Source organism: Mastigoproctus giganteus, chromosome 2, assembly GCF_048544385.1.
Source record: "Mastigoproctus giganteus isolate SK-2022 chromosome 2, ASM4854438v1, whole genome shotgun sequence".
Classification (NCBI taxonomy): Eukaryota; Metazoa; Arthropoda; class Arachnida; order Uropygi; family Thelyphonidae; genus Mastigoproctus; species Mastigoproctus giganteus.
This window is the reverse complement of record NC_143576.1, coordinates 184,508,286-184,534,661: the sequence shown is the minus strand read 5'-3', so window position 1 is coordinate 184,534,661 and position 26,376 is coordinate 184,508,286. Positions and strand designations below refer to the sequence as shown.

The window sequence follows — 26,376 nt, the reverse complement described above, 5'->3', positions numbered from 1 at the left end:
CCTATAGTACTTAGTACCGTGCGTGGGTTGGAGGTTGAGAAGACGAAAGAAGATATTTGTTGACATTGGACTTGAACTTCTATAGACTGTAATTTTCAGGAAATACGTATGAAGGAAGGTTGTTCCAGAAAACAGCAGTTGAATGAATAAACAAGGAAGATGAAAAGTTGGTTCTGTGAGTTTGAAGTTGGACAGTAAATGGATGTTGGCTGGTGACGGCACGTGTTCGGACTGTTTTGAAAGAGAGAGCAGGTCAAAGTAGAGGTCAATGTTGAAAAAAAAAAAAAGTTGTGAGTTAGGGTTAAATTTGAAAGTGTCGGCAATTCTTCCCAGACACGATAGGAGGGAGTATGGGAGCCTTGTCAATCAATTCGGCCCTGAAGGGATTGCACAAGGCTCGTGAGGTAGAATTTTTCTGAGCGTGGTCTGTGCTTGTTAACAGGAGAGACTGCTTCTACAGGGATGGGATACACTTAAATAGAAGGGGTGCGAAAGGGTTGGCTGATGCTATCAAGGCAGCATTAAGCGGGTCAGAAAACTGCTAGCTTCGGGGGATCCACAGACTAAAAGGTTAAAAGTAACCACAGGCAGAGGTGACAGAGAATCTTGCACTGCTTCTATTAGAATGAGCAGATGCACAGAGAGCAGGGTGCTGGTGGTTTCAGGAACTGGTGGGAGTCATCACAAAACAAATAAATACATGGGCTGTGTTAGGGAAACTAAGAATAAGAATAGGTGAATGTATACTTGCATGTACACCAATGCTTAGAAGTATAGAAAATAAATTTGATGAATTTGAAGTGCTGGTCAAGACATCAAAGGCAGATATTATTGGGATATCAGAGACGTAGTGTCACACAGACATTAGGAATGCAGAATTGGAATTTGGGAGTACAATGTGTATAGAAAGGATAGGAAGGGAGGGGATATGTTGTTAATTAAGAAAAATAAAATTTAATGAAGGGAATCCGGGTGACATAGATTGACAGTGCAATGTTGAGCCAGTTTGGTGTGACATAAGCACAGGAAAAACAAAAATAAGAGTAGGAGTGTGTTATAGGTCTAATGACCTTAATGAGTACAACGAACAATTGTATAGAGAAATAGAATGGGCCAGTAAATCAGACTGTGCTATAATGAGAGATTTTAATGTCCCAGATATTGACTGGAACTTGTGGTTTGGTCACTCGCACACTAGCAAGATTTTTGTGGATTTATTGGTTATTGTTTTCTGCAGTTGAATGTTCAAGAGGCAACCAGAGAGTGTAATACTTTTGATTTGGTTATCAGCAGTGATTATTCGTGTATTAAGAATTTGCAGATAAAGGAACCACTAAGTGGCACTGATCACAATGTACTGTTGTGGGATTTACTTAAAAGATAATATTACCATCAGGAGTAAAGGAGAGGGTTTTTGCTTCCATAAGTGTGACTATAGTAGTCTCAGATAGTTTTTAAATTCTGTACAGTGGGATCAACTAATGATGCTACCAACAGCAAATTCTAAGAGGGAAGCATTCAAGGAACTAATTGGGGAAGATACTAGGCTTTTAATACCAATTAAGAAATACTGTTCAAGGTTTAGGCCTAAATGGATGTCTGATGAAGTAATGAGACTTGTGGCAGAGAAGAAAAATGCATGGGATGTATAGAAATTATCAGGTGACACAGAAGCCTATGGTAGATATAAGCTAGTCTGTGATCAAGTCACAAAGGAGATTAGGCAAGCAAAGGTAGATTATGAGAAATCTTTGGCAAAGGATGCTAAGCAAAACAGCAAGGACTTCTTCACTTATATAAACTCTAGAAGGAAGGGGATGAATCAGATTGGTCCACCTGATATCAATGGTTCGACTATTGATGATCCAGCTCAGACAGCTGACAATCTGAATGAGTATTTTGCATCTACATTCACACATGAGGTGTTATTAAGGGAGGAAAATGCCAGAAGTCCAAACTTCTGGTAACAGGGTGCTTAATGATTTTGTAATAACTGAGAGCAAAGTGGAGCAGAAATTATTGAAGTTAAACATAAGAAAGGCACCTGGGGAGGATGAGATCTATACAGTTATATTATAAGAGACAGGAAAGGTAGTAAGCAAGCCCTTAGCCATAATTATGAGAGCATTCTTGGACTCAAGGGAAGTCCCCACAGACTGGAGATGGGCAAATGTTTCCACAATTCACAAAGGGGGATCCTAAGGATGACACGAGTAATTACAGACCAGTTAGTTTAACTTCTGTTCCAGGGACAATAATCAAATCACTGGTTAAATATGCATTGCAGGATCATATTGACAAGACTGCAAGTAATAATTCAGACACAGCATGGGTTTGTTAAGGCAAAGTCTTGTCTGACAAATTTGATTGGATACTATGATATGGCTACAAAGGAACTGGATGAAAAAAATAATTTTGATATCATATACTTGGATTTCAGGAAAGCTTTTGATACTGTTTGCACATGGAAGACTACTTAGATAGTATGAATGAGAGTTGTGATACTCAATATGTTCTATGTTGATATTAATATTTGTAAAATAATAAGAGGAGTTTACCTCAATATAGTATGTAGAACACTTCTGTATGATACTCCCCAGAAATTAAAACGAAAAAAATCGACAACTTACATTAGAGTAAAATATAAATAATTAAATACAGTCAGTCCTCGTATAACACGTGTTTACACTACATGAATTCGATCATACACGATTTATAAATAGGGGAATGATATGTTATATAACATGAACCAAATTCGCTTATGCACGATTCACCTTGTGTTTACAAGAAATGGCAGTCGAACGCAGAATCACCCCAACCGAATGCAACAGGAATGAAGAGAAGATTCTGAAAATGTATTTATGTTTTTTATATCAGTGAAGGGAAACACATTTCACCATAATCACGTAAAAACCAACACAATTCCAGCTATTGGTATAATCGCAAATGCAATTAGATCAAGTTTATTACCAGTTTATAACAGATTCCACTAGCAGAAACGCAACTGGAAATTGTTTTTATTGTTTTATGGGTAGTAAACCCTAGAAATGTGCTTTAGTAAAATGTGAGGTGTTAATAGTGTATCTCTGCCTTTACGGTGTTGTTTATTCAGTTGCTACACGTGCGCAGCTTTGTTTATGTGTATCAAGCATGCCTCCTCATTTTGTAATTGTGCTTTATTCCCTAAAAATGAGTAAAATACTTAAAAGGTGTGAAAAGGAAGTGTCCTGGCGAAGACACTGCAGATTCAGAGAGAAAAAGAAAAGCAATATCGATAAACAGACGAGGACTGGGTCAAAAATTCTTACCCGGGAAAATACATAGTGGGCCTCATACTACGAACAAAGGGGTGAAGTGGAAGTGGGTTTTTTTTTTTTTTTTGGCTGATGCTGCATAAGCTTGCTTTCTTGCATCAAATGCCTCTACTAATGCTATGGTTTATGGCCAAAATCACACCGGCCTCCGGCCCACCGGAGTTTCCCCGGTAAGGCTTGGCCAGCCCGCCTCTGTCGATAGAGAAAAAATATGAAATTGTGACACGCTTTGAGCGAAATGAAAGATCATTGTGATATTGCATGTGCTACAGACCTAAATGAGGCAACACCAAGAATTGCAAAGAATGCAGAGAAAAATAAAAACAACTTTGATAGCAGGAACAACTCAAAGTGTAATTAAAATCCATTAGATTAAGACACAAAGAATTGGAAGAGAGGGAACGGCTGTCATCTGTTTGGATAGAATATCAAACTAAAAACAAGTTTGCTTACGATAGAAGCAAAAGCATTAGCAATATTTTATTACATAATAGTCATAATAAAATACTTACGTATTTTATTACGACTATTTATTGTGTTTGGTAATGTTTTGGTTACAAATGTGTGTTCAATCTTGGGTGGTCGGCACCTAACCCTATTTTTCCCATAGGGCCCGTTGTTTATATTACACGATTTTGCATTGCACGAGGGTTTCTAGGAACACAACTAGTGATTACGACTGTAATCAATTTAACACAATTCAAATCAATTTAAAACAATTAAAAATCAATTTAACGCAATTAAAAAGAATCTAACGAAAATATTCAAAATGATTTTCTTTAATGAAGCTGACAACGCTTTTCGACCGTATGTCGTGATCACAGGAATGAAAATTACCGAATAGGCTTGAACCTGAAACTTAAATAGTGATTATTTGTCTTCGCTCATGCATATAAAGGTCCACGCATCGGAGATCAAATATGGCCGCCGAACATTAACAAAATTCTCGTGTAATTTTATTTCTACGGTTTCTGCAATTAATAGTTGCGTATAATTATGTTGAACATTAAGTATTTTGGCTTCGTTAAATAAAAAAGTATGTTTTTCGTTAATGGCATGAAAGGCTAATTCGGACGCTGCTGAACGAGAAGCACGAACTGAGGCTTCATGTTGGTTTACACAAATATTAAGAGAAAATCGCGTCGAACCTTGGTAAGAAGAGTTGCAATCACCACAAGAAATGTTGTATACCAGATCATTAATTTGTGTTTTGAACGCGGAAAGAACCGAGCGATTGTTCAGTATAGTGTGTAACTTCCGTATTGGCCTGGCCACAATTTTAAATTCGGTATCTTTAAAGAATCTATTAAGCTGTTTGTGCCACTGTTCAACATATGGGACAGAAATAAAGTATTTTTTGATATTACTATTGTTGGTTGGTGTAGTATTTTGTATCCTATCCTTAGCCTGTACCTTAATTCGGTTTATTGTGGCAATGGAATAACCCCTGTTTAAGAACATGCTAATTAATATCTCTATTTCTGAGTCTAAAGCAGATTCCGTCGTTGAATATTTATAGGCATTTAGAAATTGATTAAATATAATCGATCTTTTGTAGGTGAACGGGTGATAGCTATTATAATGTAGAAGCATACTGGTGTTTGTAGGTTTTCGATAGATGCTAAATTGGATTTTATTCGAGTCCCGGATAAGTGTGAAATTTAGAAAGTTTAATGACTTTGTATCCGTATCCTCCCTTTCCAATGTAAATTTGAGTCTAGAATGAATATTATTAAACGAATGTAAAATGTCTTGGATAGTACTACTATCAGTAATAACTAGAACATCGTCTAAATACCTCCCATAGTATGTGATACAGTGTCGAAAAGGTGTCAAATGTATATGCTCAAATGCTGAGAGATAGATCTCTGACATTAAGTCGCTCAGGCTCAAAATCATTGGTAATCCAAAAATTTGTTTGTACACCTTGTCTCGAGAGGTGATGTTGTTGGCCTCAACTAACAGTTTAATTAAGTGAAAAATTTCCTTAATAGGTAGCTTCGTATAATTTTTTTTTTTTATGAAAACCTCAAACACGAAAGGTATCAAAACCTATAGTACTTAGTACCGTGCATGGGTTAAAGGAGAAGTATGGGGGTGGGGGGGTGCTGGAAACTTTGGTCTAGAGAATAAACATGGGTTTCACCACTTCAAGCCTCCAATAAGCAAAGTGGTGGTATTTCACCGGTTGATGAAAGTCATCTACCACCTATGCTTGTATGCTTGTAATTAATCGGTGTCAAGTTTTTATTTAACATATCCCAAATAATATCTAATGTGTATTCAACATTTACGTTCTTATATAACGAGGCAGCATCTAGTGAGAATAAATTGTCATTGTCGCCAAGTCTACAGTCTTTAAGATTATTAAATAATGTATCATAGTCCTTAATCCCAAATTGTATTACCTGTCTAAAGGGTTTTATAATGTTATATACATGTGTGGCTAAGCATGAAAATGCTGAGTTCCTGTAGGAAACAATAGGTTGAATAGGAAATCCAGTCTTGTGTAATTTTACCTGACCGAAAAGTGCAGGAATGTTGAATGCCTTCAATTCCTTTAACTGGGCCATAGTAATGTAGTCGTTTTTTCGATACGTGGTTAACGTTTTATTGTATTGATTGACCAAATCGGTAAACAGTGCTGAGTCTACTTCAAGATAAGTGGAGGTATCTGAACAGTGGCACAAACAGCTTAATAGATTCTTTAAAGATACCAAATTTAAAATTGTGGCCAGGCCAATACAGAAGTTACACACTATACTGAACAATCGCTTGGTTCTTTCTGCGTTCGCAACACAAATTAATGATCTGGTATACAATATTTCTTGGGTGATTGCGACTCTTCTTACCAAGGTTCGACGCGATTTTCTCTTAATATTTGTGTAAACCAACATGAAGCCTCAGTTCGTGCTTCTTGTTCAGCAGCGTCCAAATTAGCCTTTCATGCCATTAACGAAAAACATACTTTTTTATTTAACGAGGCCAAAATACTTAATGTTCAACGTAATTAATATTCTATTAATTGCAGAAACTGCAGAAATTGCAGAAAATTGCAGTTATACGCGACTATTAATTGCAGAAACCTTAGAAATAAAATTACACGAAAATTCTGTTAATGTTTGGCGGTCATATTTGATCTCCGATGCGCGGACTTTTACGCGCATGCGCGAAGACAAATAATCACTATTTAAGTTTCAGGTTCAAGCCTATTCGGTAATTTTCATTCCTGTGATCAGGACATAGGGTCGGAAAGCATTTGTCAGCTTCAGGAAAGAAAATGGTTTTGAATATTTTCGTTAGATTCTTTTTAATTGTGTTAAATTGATTTTTAATTGTTTATATTTTACTCTAATGTAAGTTGTCGATTTTTTTGTTTTAATTTCTGGGGAGTATCATATGGAAGTATTCTACGTACTATAGTGAGGTAAACTCCTCTTATTATTTTACAAATGTAAGACTACTATACAAATTGGAGCAGTGTGCTATTAAGGGTAAGTTGCTACAATGGATAAAAGGGTGGTTGAGTGGGAGAAGAGAGAGTGATAAAAGGCAGAATACGCTGGTCCCACAGGAACTAGTGGTTGTTGCTGATTCTATTGTCAGGGAAACGAGGAACATGCTATGTAAAAAGGATAGGTGGGAACTGGACCAGGGTATGTTTGCAGGGGCAAAGGTTGATGACATTGTCGAGCGGATATCATCTTTTAAGGGCACAAAAGGTAATATTGTTGTACATGTTGGCACTGATGATATTAAGAGTAGGAGACCGGCAGAATTACTTAACAAGTACAGGTCACTGTTGAAAAAAAAGCCGTAAATTAGGGTTGAATTTGAAAGTGTCTGTAATACTGCCCAGACACGATAGGAGTGAGTATATGATGAGAGCCTTGAAGATCAATTCGGCCCTGGAAAGATTGTGCAAGGCTCAAGAGGTAGAATTTTTTTCAGCCTGGACTGTACTTGTTAACAAGAGAGATTGCTTCTACAGGGATGGAATACACTGAAATAGAAAGGATGCAAAAATATTTGCTGATGCTATCGAGGCAGTGTTAGGTGGGTCGGAAAACTGCTAGCTTGGAGGGGAAAAGGACTAATAGATTAACGGTAGCCACTGGCAGAGGTGAAAGTGATTCTAGCACTGCTTCTACTGGAATGAGCAGCAGCCTGGAAAACAAGATGCAGGGTATTTCAGAGAATGCTGGGAGTCATTGCGGTACAACTAAATACATGGGTTATGTTAGGGTAGCTAAGAATAGGAACAGGTGCATGTATACTTGCGTGTATACCAATGCTAGGAGTTTGGTAAATAAATATGATGAATTTGAGGTTTTGCTCAAAACATCAAAGGCAGATATTGTTGGGAAATCAGAGACATGGTGCAACTCAAATATAAGGAATGCAGAACTGGAATTTGGGGTGTACATTGTGTACAGAAAGAATAGATAGGATAGGAAGGGAGGAGGGGTTATGCTATTAGTTAAGAAACACAACATCCAAGGAAGTGAAGCCAGTCGACATCGCTGGACAGTGCAGTGTCGAGTCAGTTTGGTGTGACATAAGCATTGGGAGATCAAAATTGAGAGTAGGAGTGTGTTATAGGCCTAATGACTCTGATAGTATAATAAGAAACTGTACAGGGAAATAGAGTGGGCCAGTAAATCAGAGTCTTATAATGGGAGATTTTAATTTTCCAGATATTGACTGGAATTTGTGGGTTGGTCACTCACACACTAGCAAGGCTTTTGTGGATTTATTGGATGATTGTTTTCTACATCAGCATGTTCAGGAGGCAACTAGAGGGAGTAATACTCTTGATCTGATTATCAGTAGTGATTTTTCATGCATTAAGAATCTGCAGATAAAGGAACCACTAGGTGGCAGTGATCACAGTGTGCTGAAGTAGGATTTACTCAAAGAGGTAACTACCATCAGGGGTAAAGGGAAGGGTTTACCAACAGCAAATTCAAAATGTGAAGCATTCAAAGAATTTATCTTGGAAGCTACTAGGCTTTACATACCAACTAAGAAATATTGTTCAAGGTTTAGGCCTAAATGGATGCCAGATGAACTAATGAGACATATTTCACAGAAGAAAAATGCATGGGATACATATAAATTAATGGGTGACATGGAAGCCTATGATAGATATAAGCTGGTCTGTAACCAAGTCACAAAGGAGATTAGGCAGGCAAAGACAGACTATGAGAAATCCTTGGCAAAGGATGCAAAGAAAAACAGAAAAAGAGTTCTTTACCTATGTAAACTCTAGAAGGAAAGGGATGAATCAGATTGGTCCACTGGATATTGATGATTCAACTGCTGATGATTCTGCTCAGGTGGCTAACAAACTAAATGAGTATTTTCCATCTACATTCACAAATGAGGAGTTATTCAGGAAGGGGTATGCCAGAAGTGAAGTAAACTCTGACAGTGAGCTAGATGATCTTGTAATAACTGAGAGGAAAGTGGAGGAGAAATTGTTGAGGATAAACATAAAAAAGGCACCTGGGGTGGATGGAATCTATATTAAAGGAGGCAGCAAAGGAAGTAAGCAAACTCTTAGCCATAATTATGGAAGCTTCTTTGGACTCAGGAGTGGTACCATTAGACTGGAGATGTGCAAATGTGACCCCAATTCACAAAGGAAGATCAAAGGCTGACACAAGTAATTATAGACCTGTGAGTTTAACTTCTGTTCCAGGAAAATTAATGGAGGCACTGGTTAAAGGAGCACTGCAGGATCATCTAGACAAGATTTCAGTTATAGGTTGTACACAGCATGGTTTTGTTAGCCTGACCAATTTGATTGGATACTATGATGCAGTCACAAAAGAACTGGATGCAGGGAATAACTTTCATATTATATATTTGGATCTTAGAAAGGCTTTTGATACTGCTGAACATGGAATACTGCTGCACAAATTGGAGCAGTGTGGCATTGGAGGCAAATTTCTGCTATGGATAAAGGGATGGTTGAGGGGGAGAAGCCAGAGAGTGGTAATCAATGGACATTGCTCATCGTGGACTAATGTTATTAGTGGAGTCTCTCAGGGTTCAGTGTTGAGTCCATTGTTGTTTTCTGTATTTATAAATGATATTGATGATGATATATCAAGCTTAATGTCCAAGTTTGCAGACGATACAAAGGTTGGCAGGGTTGTTAAGGACACTACTGACAGTATGCTGCTGCAACAGGATCTAGAAAAGTTGAGCAGATGGGCTGAGAGATAGCAACTGAAATTTTAACACTGACAAATGTAAAGTACTACATATGGGAAACAGTAACCCCAGAGCAACGTATCAACTCTGTGGTACTACACTGACAGTGGTGGAGAATGAAAAGGATTTGACCTAGGGGTAATTGTGCAGGGTGACATGAGGTTTTCTGAGCAGTGCAGACAGGCTGCAAGAGTAGCTCATGGTGTCTTGTCAATGATATACAGGAATTTTTCTAGCAGCAATAAACAAGTGATTATCCCCTTGTATAAGGCAATGGTCAGGCCACACCTAGAGTACTGTATACAGGTCTGGAGGCCTCATTTCAAGAAGGATGTAGAGTGGCTGGAATGAGTACAGAGAAGGGCAACAAGATTAGTGAATGGAACAAAGGGTTGCTCGTACGAAGAAAGGCTTAAGTTTTGCAAATTACAGTGTTTGGAGACTAGGCACCAGTGAGGTGATCTGATAGAGGTGTATAAAGCCTTGAATGGTTTGAGCAAGCCCAATGCCGATGGGATTCTTTCTCTTGCTCAGAATAATCACCTGAGAGGGCATAAATTCAAACTGAGGAAAGACAAATGTAGGATAGATATGCGAAAATTTGCCTTTAGCCAGCAGGTAGTTGGTTGGTGGAACAGACTTCCATCCCTTGTTGTGGAAGTTGATAGCCTAAATAAATTTAAGGCTCAGCTGGACAGGTATTCTGAATGAACGGAGGGATGAAATGGGAGTGTTTTTTTTTTTTTTTTTTGGCTGATGCTGCATAAGCTTGCTTTCTTGCATCATATGCCTCTACTAATGCTAATCAATGAATGTCAATGAATGCTGCTCTTCGTAGATTAATGTTATTAGGTGGAATCTCCCATGGTTTGGTGTTGAGCCCAATGTTGTTTTGTATATTTATCAATGATATAAATGAAGGTATATCAGGCTTAATGTTGAAGTTTGCAGACGATACAAAGGTTGGCAGGGTTGTAAATGACAGTAATGGCAGTGTGCTGCTGCAACAGGATCTAGAAAATTTGGGCAGATAGGTTGAGAAGCGGCAACTGAAGTTTAACATTGACAAATGCAAAGTACTGCACACGGGTATATGCAACCCCAGAGGAACTTACCAACTGTGTGGTACTACACTTAAGTTGGTAGAAAATGAAAAAGACCTAGGAGTAATTGTGCAGTCAGATATGAAGTGTTCGGAGCACTGCAGATAGGCTACCAGAGCAGATCATGGGGAATTGTCAATGATATACAGGAATTTTGATATACAGGAGTATAAGAAGGTAATTATCCCTTTGTATAAGGCAATGGTCAGGCCAAGCCTTGATTACTGCAAACAGGTCTGGAGGCCTCATTTTAGGAAGGATATAGAGTTGCTTGAGCGTGTACAGAGGAGGGCAACAAGATTGGTGAGTGGAATGAAGGGGTCCTCTTACGAAGAAAGGCAGAGGCTGGAGACTAGGCACCTGCAAGGTGATCTGATTGAGGTGTATAAGGCCTTGAATGGGTTGAGTATGCTGAATTCTGATGGGATTCTTTCACTTTCTCAGATTACGAACCTGAGGGGGGCATAAATTCAAACTGAAGAAAGACAGCTGTAGAATAGATGTGCAGAAATTTGCCTTTAGCCAGCGGGTGGTTAATTGCTGGAACAAACTTCCATCTGTCATTGTGGAAGTTTACAGCTTAAATAAATTCAAGGAGGAACTTGACAAACTTTTAGAGGGTATGGATGTGTGAAATTGTGTTTTTTTTTTTTTAGCTGATGCTACATATGCTTGCTTTCTTGCATCGCATGTCTCTTTACTATTACTATCATGCAAAAGTGACAAACAACCTTTATCATAAGCCTTATCAACAGGCTTATGATAAGCCCTATGGTAATAAATATGGTTCCAATTTTTTATGTATTATCATATTCATTTTTCGTTTAGATAAAGTCATGAAACTTAGTGAGTTGATGTTACATGGTCTGAGGATCGTAAAGGAGCATGTTTATAATTTCATATTTCATCATATTTTACACATTAGGTTATAATTTCAAAAAATATGAAATATTATATTTAATAGCATATTTTATACTTGTCGGCATAAAATTTTCATATTTCGTCTTACGATAATCGACAAATTATTTATCAAACGATTTAAAATATATTTCTAAAAAAAAAGCCGTGGGAATTTACATTTAATCATTTCACATTCCAGCACGGGAAAGCACGAGCAGCTAAATCCCAAAGTTATTTTGGGATTTAGCTGCTCTGGAGGCCTAATTTCAAGAAGGATGCAGAGCGGCTGGAACGAGTACAGAGAAGGGCAACAAGATTAGTGAATGAAACAAAGGGTTGCTCGTACGAAGAAAGGCTTAAGTTTTGCAAATTACGATGTCTGGAGACTGAAGTCATTCACAATGACACTGTAGCATAATTTTAACTATAATTTAAAACTTTACAGTAGTTTTGAATTATACAGAGTTCAACGAATTATTCGTTCAACTTATTTTATACAGTAGAAATTTCAGCTGTTGGCGAAATGAAGCCAAAATCGAGCAAAATTGAGCTTTTAAGAAAATGGATTTCTTCTGTGGTTAAAGAAGAGTCTAAAGACTATAGGGAAAATAATATATTGCAAAGCGTGGAATAAAAAGGTATGTAAATTAATTAATTACCTGGTAATAGATATATCATAATTTTTATTTTTGGATGCTTCGATATATGGACATTCCAAATTTAATGCTCATGAATATTTAGTTTTTTCATATAAATCGGAAAATAATAATTTTTATAAATAATCTTAAATAAATATATAAATACTTTTTTAAGGTTCTGTGCACAAAAGTATCCCAGTTACAACAGCATAACATTACTGCTTTGCATAAAGCAAACGTAAAGAGAAGGAGAATTTCAGGGGTGCATACTACACAGCAGCTGCTTACTGCAGAAACCCAAAAAACACCAGATCTATTCTTTGCCGATTTATGCCAAGCAATGGTTCCCGCAAACATTCCTTGGAACAAAGTGAACAATCCGGTCTTCAAAAGCTTCTTGGAAAAATACTGCTACTGAAAAATTCCTGACGAACGTTACGCAAAAATTACCTTGAGGACTGCCATAAATTGGTGTGCTCTCATTGATTTTATTAAATTATTATTTAATATGACCAAAGACTGAACGCTATGTACGTTATATTTTAATTAGTTTATTTATTTATTTACTTACTTGCAGTGTTTAAACAATATTCGCGAAGATATTGGAAGCAGCTGTGTGTGGGGTTCAGTTGATTAAACCATGGATTGTGAATATGTTGCTAATTTTGTTCTCAGAAAGCTTGATTCAGATGGACTATCTAAATCATATCTCCTTGCATCAAAGGTTCTGGACAAAAATAATCATGCAACTGTTGCCAGATTTCTTAATGATTCTCTCGGTAAGTACCGTATCTCTGTGATTAACTGATCTCTGCTACGCTGGAATGGGAGTTTACGCAGTTAAAATTAAACTAAAAAATATTTTTGTATCTTTATTTAAAAAATATAAAAAATATTTTTTGTATCTTTATTATTTAAAATTCTAAACGTATAATTTATAAAACAATAAATTAAATTAATATACAATTACTTATTTGGTTCAGGTATTTTGTGGCCAGATGGTGTAAAAGCTGATCGTTTTCTTCTTTTATTAACAGATTCAGCAGCCTACAAGCTCAAAGCTGGGAGAGCACTGGAGGTATTTTTTCCGAGCATGATACATCTTATTTGTTTAGCCCATGGTCTTCCACCGTGTAGCAAAATAAGTGCATTTGGAATTTAAAGATGTTCACAAGCTGATATCACTGACTAAAGAGGTCTTCCTTAAGGCACCCTCAAGAGTACAGCTCTTAAAAGAAATGCATCCTGATCTGCCACTTCCACCCGAGCCAGTAATCACAAGGTGGGGGACCTGGCTTGAAGCTGTCGTATTACCGCCAACATTTTACAGCAATCAAGGAGGTTAGTTACTGTTTTAAATAAAACTTAAACACATGGTATTTAAAGCCATGAATAATTTTATTTTTATTTACAGGTAACTGACAACTTGGTACCCGAGGAAGTTAAATCCATATCTGAAGCACAGGAAATTTTTGCTAAGGAGAAGGTATCCCACAATGTCGCTTATATTGACAGTAATTTCTCTTCCCTATCTTCCTCAATTACTAAACTGGAGGCAAAAGATATGCCTCTAATTAAGGCTATAGAGATAGTTCGAAAACTAGAGGACAAGATGAAACAAGTTCTGGTCGAAATCGGAGAGAAAATTGTTAATAAACTAGATGCAGTTTTCACTAGAAACCCGGCTTATTCCATCATATGAAAAATTTGACAAGTTTTAAAGGGTAGGGCCATTGAGGGACTTCTTCTAGCTCCCGATGTCATTAAGGCATTTAATTTTTCCCCAATCACTCACATCTTGTGACGTTGAGAGGTCCTTCTCTGTTTACAAGCGAATATTAGCATATGGTAGAAGGAGATTAACTCCAAAACATTTGGAGTGGATACAGGTATTGCAATGCTATGGAAAGTACTTAGCAACTTAAGTGTTAGTAGCCTATACATTTTGGTTTTTGTATGTTTAAAAAATTTATTTTAATGTTTATAAATTTCACTTAAATTTCACTCCTCTACAAAATGGGAGGAGGTATCTAAGTAGTCTATGTTGCTGAAGCATTGAAGACATACATAAAGTAGATTTAAATCTGCAGCTCTGGTTGCTGACCACTCTTTTTCACAGAAGACTCAGCGAGTAGAGTCTTCTGTGAAAAAGCAACATCATCCATGAAAAATGAATTTGGTACTTTTGAAAAGATCCTATCTCTATACCTCTGAGCAGTCACAGTATGGTCATTCATTGTGGTGCCATCCCAAATTATCAAACCACTGTCATGATAATGGTCCTTTTCACTAATGTTAGAGGAGTAAGAGTGCATTTAAACATTCACAGGGGAGGGGAACACATTGAGAACCAGTTTCAACACAAACTGGTTCTCAATTTTGAAATTGGTTCTCAACGTTGACAACCAGTTTTATACAAATCTCAACTCATCTGTAAAGAGAAGAAACTGTCTGAATCAATTCTCCTTTAGGAGAGAAGTGAGAGGAATACAAACTGTGATTTATCACACAGTCCCCTTTCCTGAAGGTTTATGAGTTTACCTTGAATTTGTCATTCCTGTGGCTGCTGGGGCTAGATATCAGCCTTCCCAAGGTATAATGCCTGGTTGACCTTTAACATGCTTTTGCAATACCTCTCCTGTCTTCTGATTCTACACAAAGAGAAAACCTAATCATGTGTATTCTGTACCATACCAGATTAGAAATGTGTGACAGAGGACAGTAGAAAATGCATTGCACACTTTTCTGGCACACCTAATTTGATGTTTCAGAGCTTAATATTTTACTTTGACATATTTGGACATTTTCCATTAAATTTAATCCAATTATGTTAAAAATGGACAGTGTACAAAGTATATTTTATATCATATTTTAATTTCTTTTTTAAAAGAATGTGGGCTTAGTCATCAATTTCAAGGCCAATTTTTGATTATACAACATCTATATTAGCACATCCCAAGGTGAAAAACCTGTAATGCATTCTTGCAAATTAACAACAATAACAAAAAAATATATTTGTTTACTTGAATTTGTAAGAGAATACTCACTATGATCTCACTGAGGATTCAAGTTTCCTTAACCCTGAGCAAGCCTAGCACACAGTCAATGAGATCACAGACAACATTTCGGCAAAATTCATACTCTTCATCTACTGTTCTCTGTCCATGCAACTGAAGCTCCTAACATCTGTTTCTGAAAATTTATTTGATTTCTTCACTGAAAATTCTAGAAATCAATAGTCTTCATTGTTGTCCAAAGAGGAGAAATGCTGGAATAAAGTTATGCAAATTACGTCCACACACGCTGAATGGCATCTGTCATATACAATTACTGACAGTGAGCTTAGTAGCATTGAAACACCATCTAAGATCAAACTGTTTCATGTAAGCTTCATGCAGTGGCACTCATGTTACTGACCAGTTGGCATCCAATTTCAGGGTTTGTTGAAATTATATGGGTTTTTAAATTTGCATTTTTCTAATTTACAGGTCTAAAGGGAGTTTTATTTTCAAAAACATGTTTTTAATATAAAAAAAAGACTTTTCAGCTATGTTCAGAAAAGATTTAAAATAATGGTGCATCAAATACTGAATAATTCTGAATTATTTCTTGCTGATTTTTAAAAATGTGTGCATATGAGGGTCACTTTGAAAAAATATTTAAAATAATGGTGCAACAAATACTGAACAATTCTTGAAGCACCCAGATCTAGGTTAAGTATCCTTGTACCACTATATTTATACTGGAAACAAAGTGGGACTACTGGAAGCAATCATTATAAAAAAAAAATTAAATTACATAGTTCAAGCTCTCTGAAGTCAGGAATTGGATAACTACAATATTTCAAAACTAAAAGGTTTATTATTGGAGGAGGGAGCTCCCAAAACAGATGTAATTAAAATACTATAAAATCAGTTAAAATATACTAAATAAAAGCATTAAACATATACAGTAAAAGTCCGAAAATCTGGATGTCAAATATCTGACCAACTGAGAATCCAGACTTTTCGAAAACTCACAAACTTTTTAAATTTAGCGGACTTTTGTGTGTGTGTGTGTGCATGCTTGAGTGCCACAAATGCCCAGCAACAACAAGCGAGCTTGCGGTTGCCATTTTCAAATGAGCAATCAAACCATGGCAACACTATAATTTTTGTCCTACTCTTTCCATTTACCATATATAGCATATGTATTTACAAGCCCATAATACTGGCTCCTAAAATAGATAAACTTCATGGTGCAAAGAGAAAGAAGAACACATTGAAACTGAGTGACAAACTTTAAATAATTAAGAAACTAGAAAGTGGTGTGGGCAATGCTGTTCTAATGGAAACATACAACATTGGAAAGTCTACAATTTACGATATAAAAAAGGCAAAGAATAAAATTCTAGAATTCAGAGCCTTGTCTGAGCCTTACAATAAAATGCTGAGAGAAAAAGTTTACATCAGCCAAAATTAGAGAATCTCGATAAAGTGTTGTACAAATGGTTTTCTTAAAATGATCAGAAGGTATGGCAATTTCTGGGCCGATGCTTATTGCCAAAGCAAGGTCTTTTAAGGAGCAAATGAACATTGAATCAGAGTGCACATTTAATGATGGATGGCTTAAGGATTTCAAGGCTCGGTCATGGTATTAGACAGTTGCTGATACAGAAGTAGCAACAGAATATAGTGCAACATTTGAAAAAATTTTATCTGACTATGACCTTACAGCTGATCAAATTTATAATGCTGATGAAACAGCAGTTTACTGGAAGTGTTTGCCCACAAAAACTTTAACTGGAAACCAAGAACGAAATGCAACAGGGTTTAAGCTTAATAAGGAAAGAGTAACCGTTCTTATGTGTGCTAATGCTTCAGGTCAGCATAAAATTAAGCTTTTGGTGATTGGCAAATTTCAGCACCCACGAGCCTTTAAAGGAATTGTGCACTTACTTTAACCTATAAAGCCCAAAAGAATGCTTGGATGGACAAAGATATATTTCACAATTGGTTTGTTTCATGATTTTGTTCCATCAGTTCATCGGAACTTGAGAAAATTGGGGAAGCCTGCAAATACAAAGTGCCTGCTACTTCTCTACAACTGTAGGGCCCACCCGCATGAATCAAAATTATGTCTGATTGCAGGAATATTTTTGTATGTTACTTGCCACCAAATGTAACACCATTAATTCAACCCATGGATCAAAGAGTCATTAGGAACTTTAAATGTTACTATAAAAATGATTTTATGACGAAAATGATGCATAAGAATGTCGACCCTTCAGAATTTCAATGTAGTTTTATAATCAAAGATGCAACATTTTCACTCGCGACTGCATGGAATGCAGTCAAGCTTGTAACTCTTTTAAGAGCATGGCGAAAGTTACGGCTGAAAGTGATGACTGCACATCTACAATCTGATTAAAATAAAGATTTTGAAGATTTTCACATAAAACTGAAAGCATCTGAAGTGAAAGAACTGATGGAAACTGTTAAATTATGTACGGAAGACAACCCTTTACACAAACTTAATGCTGATACATAGAAGAGTGGATACGCAGTGAAGATGATGTTGAAGTTATTGCAGCAACTTTCACTGATCAAGAATTTATTCAAAGCATTATAACTCCTGATAAGATAAAAGAGAAATATTCAGAAGAATCTGGTGAAGAAAACAACAGAATTGAAGAAGAAAATATATCTTGGGCTACTGCAGAAAAGTCCATTGAAACGGTTATTAAATTTATGGAATAGAACCACAGCTTAAGTTTTCAAGACGCCATGCATGCGCACATGATGCATAATAATTTTTTATCACAAAGAAATTACAAAGTTGTAAACAAGATGATATATGAAAGTATTTAAAGAAAGCAATAGAAGCATTAAGCAGTGCAGCAGACAGAGTAGAAGCTGCAAGTGTTCCATCCATAAGCAGTGCTATTGTTATTTTTATTTTTTTATTTCTTTTAGGAGCATTAGCAACTAAGGCCATATTGCTCCAGGGATATGTGGTGGTCATTCCCCTGACCTTTCTGCATCCTCCATATTTGGTGGTCACGGGTTCAAACCCCGGTCTAATCAAGAAGTGTGTGCTACGCACTGCTGCTCCTGCCCACCTGGCTACAGAGGCGCCGCAAGCAGTGCATGGAGGATTGTTTGTTTTTCAAACTTTGTATTTTATATGAAAATGTTTCGTTAATAAACTAAAAACAAATAATTAATTTAGATAAATATGTATCTTCTGCTTTCGTTTATATACTGTATTTTTCTTTTACACTGTTCATTTTTAAAAACTATTTCAAGCATTACATGCTATTTTTTTTTTTTTTTTTTTTTGTGGTGAAAATTTGTTTGAATCTGTCAGGTGTTGACTTCATTTTTTTTTAAAACTGCTCATTTTGATAAATGAAGCATACTTTATTTGCTAATGAATAAACTGTCAAAATTTACCTGGTCATCTCTTCTTTATTCCATCTTAAATTTGAATTTTAAAAGTACTGCCTGAGAATCCGAAAAATCCAGTCGACCCAGTCCCCAAGCAGTCCGGATATTCGGACTTTTACTGTACATGATAAAATTTAAAAACAATTAAATACACAGAAGCTTTTGATTGCTGTATGCAACCTTTATCAACTAAACTGTATAATTGGCAATGGTCTTATATACTGCAGGGATGACAATTTATGCACAAACAGTTTCCATGGTGACTGAGTTTGTGTAGCCATACATATAATCAACTATGTAGTTCCAGGCAAATTAGCAACTTGTATAAGCTGAAATTAAGTCTATATGCACGAGCACAAGTAACAATGGTCATTTAGCTGTAATGTATCTGGCTGCCTGTTGAAGTCCAATGATGCAACGAAAACTGCAATCACTGCTAAATAACCAGTCATTTGAATTCTTTACATTATATATGTATATAATGTAAAGAATTCAAATATTTTTGAAATTCAAATATTCTTGAAATTCAATTTTTGAAATTCAATTCAAATATTATATATATATATATATATATATATATATATATATATTAAAGCACTGCTTTAACTGCACACTGATCTTATTAGAGAAGTAGAGAAGAAGTAAGTAAGGAGGAGAGCAAAACAGTTTCATAATATATTATATGAACTGAACGGCAGCTTTAATAAAAGAAACCAAACAGTACATATGTACTAATAAATAACTGACAATCAGCCATTGTTTAAGCACTAATATCTGACTGCCAATAACCTGCCCAAATCTTAAAGCACAAACTTGATATACCCTCAACGAAAAAAAAAAAATAATAATAATAAAACTTTTTTTCTTACTAGTTGTATTGCAAGCCATTGTCTAATGAAATTGGTAGGAAACTTGACATGCTTTTTTGAAATAAAAATAAACCTTTAATAATACAAAATGAATGAAAAATTACATGCTGCTTCTTTAAAATTTATTAGAAAATAAATTTTAGAGAGGAGCAGGAATACAAATTTCCATTTTATTATTAAGATGTTCAAATATGAACATTAGCTTTCAGATCACTATGTTCAAAAGCAATTCCCTATCTGTCACAAAACCTATAAAAAAATATATGAATAACAACATGCATGCATACTGATTAAAGTAACCTGTAAATGAAGTCAGAATCAAAAATACAAAATTTTCATATACAGTGGAACTTCTCTATATTACGAATCGCACCTTGAAATGAAATTACATGTAAAATTAACCCCATATAGCAAAGTGTTAGTCTCTCTATAACGAATTTTTAAAAAAATTAGTAAAAGCATTTTTGAAGATTTTCAAGCATTTACTGCTAAACAGCCGCTCAAATATACAACCTCCGAAATTGTGCATTAGCATCTGGAATTAATCATCCTTTTAGTGAACACTTGTGGCCATTGATGCCCGTAGGAGGGTCTTTGTTTCATTTTTGTTACAGTTATAAAACCAAATGGGTTTTCTTAAAAGTGGTCATAAACTTTACAATAAATAGGGTAGATTTGTAAATTGATGTTGGCTCAGGAGAAACGAAATTCGCTGGGGTAAGCCTTTGGCGTGCTGCGACAGCAATATATAGAATGCTACCATAGTCGGTTTTTAGTAATGCCTACTGGGCGACATTCACTTCTCACCACAACCGTACCATGTGACCTTCCTGTAAATCATTATGTGATATGTCCATTCTCATCTAACTGGACTCCCAATAGATGATTTTCATGAATTTTTTTTTTTTCTTTTTTTTAAATTTCATTCTTTTAGAACAATTTGTCATCAATCACATAGGCTATATGCTCTTGTATTTTTTTTTTTTTCTGAAAAGTAACATACATTAACCATAAATTTTCTTTTGTGTATACATGAAAGAAAGCAGAATAAAAGAAATTCACAAAGTCGTATATATTTCTTCAAAGTCATTGATAGAAAAGATCACGTGATACTGTTGAATTAGCAAGTGAATGTCATTGAGTAGGCGGTACTAACAATTCACTATATGGCCAGCGCAGCGAAGTGTGTGATGTGTGTATCGGCAAGAGCTGCAGTCGAGTAATTTTTACAGTTGCGGAAACAATGTTGAAGAGAAAGTGTTTAAGTATTAATGATAAAGTAAAGATTCTTCATGATATTGGCTGTTTTAAGAAAAAAGATATTGCGGAGAAATATGGCATACTTGCAAGCAACTTATCTATGATTTTAAAAAATCGAGAATCAATTTTAAATGCAATCGAAGGAGGAGCAGACAAGAAACGAATTAAGTGTATATATATAAGAAGATATTGATAAAGCTGTTCTAAAATGGGTGCAAATTATACGTGAAAAGAATATACCAATATCGGGTCCAATAATTAAGCAACAAGGTCTGAAATTTGCACAGTCCCTTGGACATACAGAATTTAATGCGAGCATTGGGTGGCTAGATAAATTTAAGAAGTGCCACAGAATTGTGGAAAAGGTTATTTGTGGAGAAAGTGTTAATGTAAGCGAAGAAGATTGCAACAGTTGGAGGAACAATACCTTAAAGAAGATTTTGGAAGAATATGAACCTAAGGATGTTTTTAATGCTGACGAAACGGGTTTATTCTTTAAACGTTTACCGAATAGAACACTTGCTTCTAAGGATGACAAATGTTTTGGAGGAAAACAAAGCAAAGAAAGAATCACTGTGCTAGCTGGAGCAAATATGACAGGAAGTGAAAAATTAAGACTTTTAGTCATCGGAAAATCAAAAACCCAAGATGTTTTAGAGGAACAAAATCTTTGGAAGTTGACTACACCTTTAATAAAAAAGCATGGATGACAAGTGATATCTTTGAAGACTGGATATTAAAACTAGACAAGCGTATAGCAAAAGAAAAAAGGAAAATTGTGTTGAGAAAACAAATATACGTATAATTATAACCCAGTTTAATGTAAAATATACTAATAGTAATAGGCAGTAGCTTTTGTGTTGGTTACTGACAACTGTCTGGCACATCCTGCCAGTATTTCTGCCAAACTTAATAAAAGTGTGAAGTAGTTGTTTTTACCACCAAACGTGACGTCAGAACTCCAGCCAATGGCCCAAGGCATTATTAAAAATTTTAAATTTCATTATTGAAAGAGAATAATAATGAAGATTGTCAATGCATTATCAGAAAATAGAAACTTGGAGGTTACAATTAAACTTAGAGATTGTATCTCTGAACTGGAAAAAGTTTGGACAAATTATGTCACTGAATACACCATTCAAAATTGTTTTTCGAAAGCGGGTTTTGCATTGGATACAAAAGTCGAACAACTGGACGAACAAGATGAACTGCCCCTTTCACAACTGAAAAACTTTTAGACATTAGAATCGTCCGGAAACATCAAAAATGATATAACACTGGATGGTTATGTTTATGTAGATCAAGGTCTGACTACAACAAAACATCCAAATGAAGGTGAAATACTGCTGAATAGTGTTAGATGCAACCATGATCACGAAGAAAGCGTCTTCAGCGTCATGATAACACCAAAGACGCATCAGAACAGAACATAGAAAAGCCAACTCGCGAAGAAATGATTAACGCTTTTAAAACGGTTCGTATGGGTCTACAGTTTTGTGAAAATGTTCCTGATAATGTTTTTAATGCTCTGAACAAATGAGGTTTTCTTTGAGAATCAGACATTTTTTAATTGTACTGTGCAAATGTACAGATTTTTTTAATTTGTGATACTTACTGGCAAAAATTGCATAAACGTAATTTAAATACGTGTTTTTGAAATAAAATACATTAAAAATAAACGTATTTTCATTTTCTAATTAAATAACAATTTCTAATAAAAAAGATATTCTCTGTATAACGAAATTTCTCTATAACGAATTTTTTCGCTGGATTTATTGAATTCGTTATAGGGAAGTTTGACTGTATTTAAAAGAAAAAAGGTTATAAAACAAAAAAAAACACTACTCTACATTTCATTACAGCATTTCAAAACATGCTTCTTCATATAGTATAAATCAAAGCAATTAAATAAAATACCCCATTAAATTTCCTATCTTTATCCACTCTAATTCTCTACCCACTCTTCTTCCCCTCTGACAACTTATTACCTGGTTACGAAAATCCTTATGTGCTCTGAGCTCTTCCAACATTAAGGCTTTTGTGTCTTCTTGAGCATGCAACATAGACTTGGCATCATCCAACTGTGCTTGTAAGAACTGCTTTTCATGCTGCATAATTTACGAAAAAGTAAATGAGTCTTTGCTTCACTGGGCATTTTTCAAAGTAATGAAGCTAAATAAATAAAAGCTTTATAAAACAAACACTATGATGAGGATAAAATACTGAAAGTATCCTCACTTGTTTGAAATCCTAAAGAGATGATGCACTAACAGTATATATTTCCATATTTCCTCATTGCTTATCTCATTTCTGTGGAAATATTCATGAGTAAGGATGAAAGGGCAGTTAACCTCACCTAAATTTATCTTCTCCAACAAAATATCTTGAAGAAGATACAGCTATTCAAAGTGTGCAAAAAGTCCAATATAAGCAAAAGAATATCTGTATTACAGTGCACCTTGTAGGGAAATTATAACCCAAAATAAGTTGGATATTTAACCAAGTCATCATCACAAGAAATGTAACATGTGAAAATGTCTTACTACACAATAGACAAACAAAAAACACACATCATTCGAAAAACAGACTAATGGTGTAGTAACCATGAGAAATTAATAACAGCTTTATTAAAATAAAATATATATACATATAAAATCACTGTGCTGAGGATAAAATACTGAAAGTGTCTTCCCTCACTCGAAATCTAAAAGAGCTGATGCACTAACAGTATATAGTTCCATATTTCCTCACTGCTTATCTCATTTCTGTGGAAACAGTTAGTAGGAACGAAACAGTTAACTTCTAAATTTATCTTCTTCACAACAAAATATCTTGAAGATAAAGCTATTGAAAAGTATGTAAAATATCCAAATAAAGAAAAAGAGTAGTATCTGTATTGCACTTGCACCTTATACTGGAAATTATCACCAAAAATAAGTTATTAGATATTTATAATCAAAGTCATCCTCATAAGAAATGTAATATAGCAAAGTGTTTCCTTACACAATGGACAACAAACAAACAGGCTGCATATTTCCAGAGCTCTTCATTGCAGGTTAGTTTTCAGAATAATTGAGGATTTTTTATTTTAACATACTAAACTGTAATTAATATTAATACATAAGTCTGAATTCCTATAGTCACGTAGGTTAGTTTATTTTTGCATTTAGATAAGTATTTGGAAAGCTACAGCTTAATATTCAGAGAGCCTTTGTTATTTATATTTTTGCAGGAATTTTGCAACTTTCATTCGGTAGCTTAAATTTAACTTCTTTATAGTGATTTAAGTTTGGTCAACAGTTAAATTTCTGTAATATTTTGTTAATATAAATTTTGTGATACATTATAAATTTAAATTTCATACCCTTTCTAAAGTTCATATTTTACTTAAATTATGGTTGCTACAAGATCCACTTACAATACAAAGTCCAGGGACATTGCAACTCAAATGGAAATGCCCGCAGGCATTTCTGGTGTGAGTTGCGACTACATTGATCGTATAGCATGTGGAATGTATTCTAAGGCTGGTCTAGCAGACAGACCTAGCTCATCCTTTTCGTTGCAAGCAATGTAAGGAGTGTACCGATCTCAAATTACAACTTGGTGTGTTACAAGACAACTTTGAGTCACTGAAGAAACGAATGCTTGCCCTAGAAATAAATGTAACTGGGAGCTCGTCAGGGACTCAAGTATCTCCTGACCTGCCAAGTGATGCACCCCCAATTCAGGTCCAGGAAAATAACAATTAAGTGCAGACTGCTCTGGTCGATTTCACTGGGAGACTATTGTCAGGGGAAACAGGTAACATTTTTTGTAATAAAGATAGCTGGTCCAGAATCAGAGTGAGTTTGCCAGGAGCAACAAGTGATGATGTTATCAGCAGATTATAAGATTTTAAGGGAGGTAGAGATAGAGAGAGAGAGAATTATTATTCATGTGGGGACTAATGATATTAAAAGTACATGACCTGACCATCTTGGTGAAAAAATTCCACAACTTAGATCAGAATGCGTACATGTCTACAATTCTGCCCAGACACAATAGAAGGGATTATATGCTGAATGCCTTGAAGGTTAACTCGGGACTTGAGAGAATCTGCAAGGCTATAGGGGGGATATTTTTTATCAGAATAAACTGCATTTGTAGGCAGAAGGAATCTATTTCTGGCACTAATGATATGAAGAGTAGAAGACCAGTAGAATTACTTAAACAAGTACAGGTCAACGTTGAAAAAAAGTTGAGTTAGGGTTGAATTTGAAAGTGACTGCAATTCTGCCCAGACATGAAAGGAGGGAGTATATGATGAGAGCCTTGTTGATCAATTCAGCCCTAGAAAGATTGTCCAAGGCTCAATGGGTAGAATTTTTCTCAGCCTGGTCTGTGCTTGTTAACAGGAGAGACTGCTTCTACAGGGATGGGATACAATTAGAAAGAGTGCAAGAATATTTGCTGATGCTATTGAGGCAGTGTCAGGCGAGTCGGAAAATTGCTAGCATGGGGGGGGGGATTCACGGACTAATAGATTAACATTAGCCACTGGCAGAGGTGAAAGTGATTCTTGTACTGCTTCTATTGGAATGAGCAGCAGCCTGGAAAACAAGGCACAGAGGATTTCAGACACTGCTGGGAGTCATTGCGGAACAAGTAAATACATGGGCTGTGTTAGGATAGCTAAGAATAGGAACAGGTGCATGTATACTTGCGAGTACACCAATGCTAGGAGTTTAGTAAATAAATTTGATGAATTTGAAGTGTTGATCAAGATATCAAAGGCAGATATTGTTGAGATATCAGAGACATGGTGTCACACAGATATAAGCAATGCAGAACTGAAATTTGGAGAGTACAATGCATACAGGAAGCACAGACAGGATAGGAAGGGAGGAAGGTTTATGCTTTTAGTAAAGAAACATAAAATCCAAGGAAGTACAGCCAGTCGACATTGGCTGGACAGTGGAGCGTCGAGTCAGTTTGGTGACATAAGCACTGGGAAAGCAAAATTGAGATTAGGAATATGTTATAGGCCTAATAACTCTGATGAGTATAATAAACAACTGTACAGAGAAATAGAGTGGGCCAGTAAATCAGAGTGTCTTATAATTTCCTAGATATTGACTGGAATTTCTGGGTTGGTCACTCACACACTACCAAGGCTTTTGTGGATTTATCGTATGATTGTTTTCTACAGCAGCATGTTTGGGAGGCAACTAGAGGGAGTAATACTCCTGATCAGATTATCAGTAGTGATTCTTCAGGCATTAAAAATCTGCAGATAAAGGAACAACTAGGTGGCACAGATTACAGTGTGCTGAAGTAGGATTTACTCAAAGAGGTAACTGCCATCAGGGGTAAAGGGAAGGGTTTTTGATTTAATAAAAGTGACTACGGTGGTCTCAGACTATTTAAATTCTATACAGTGGGACCAACTGATGATGTTACAAACAGCAAATTCAAAATGGGAAGCATTCAAAGAAATAATCTTGGAAGCCACTAGGCTTTTCATACCAACTAAGAAATATTGTTCAAGATTTAGGCCTTAATGGATGTCAGATGAAATAATTAGACATTTGGCAGAGAAGAAAAATGCATGGGATACATATAAATTAACAAGTGACACAGAAGTCTATGATAGATATAAGCTG

The 26,376-nt window shown here is 35.7% G+C and overlaps 1 protein-coding gene across 3 annotated transcripts in view; it reads right to left on the bottom strand.

The window, feature by feature from the left end:
• LOC150089829 (uncharacterized) overlaps positions 1-26,376 on the bottom strand; it is a 281,785-nt gene that overhangs the window by 121,655 nt on the left and 133,754 nt on the right. For 2 of the 3 annotated variants that reach the window (XM_090389667.1, XM_090389669.1), the window contains exon 6: positions 22,723-22,842. The exons of the other annotated variant lie outside the window; for it this stretch is intronic. In XM_090389667.1, coding sequence (XP_090245793.1) covers positions 22,723-22,842 — 120 coding nt within the window. The remainder of the gene's footprint in view (positions 1-22,722; positions 22,843-26,376) is intronic. 3 annotated transcript variants of the gene reach the window in all.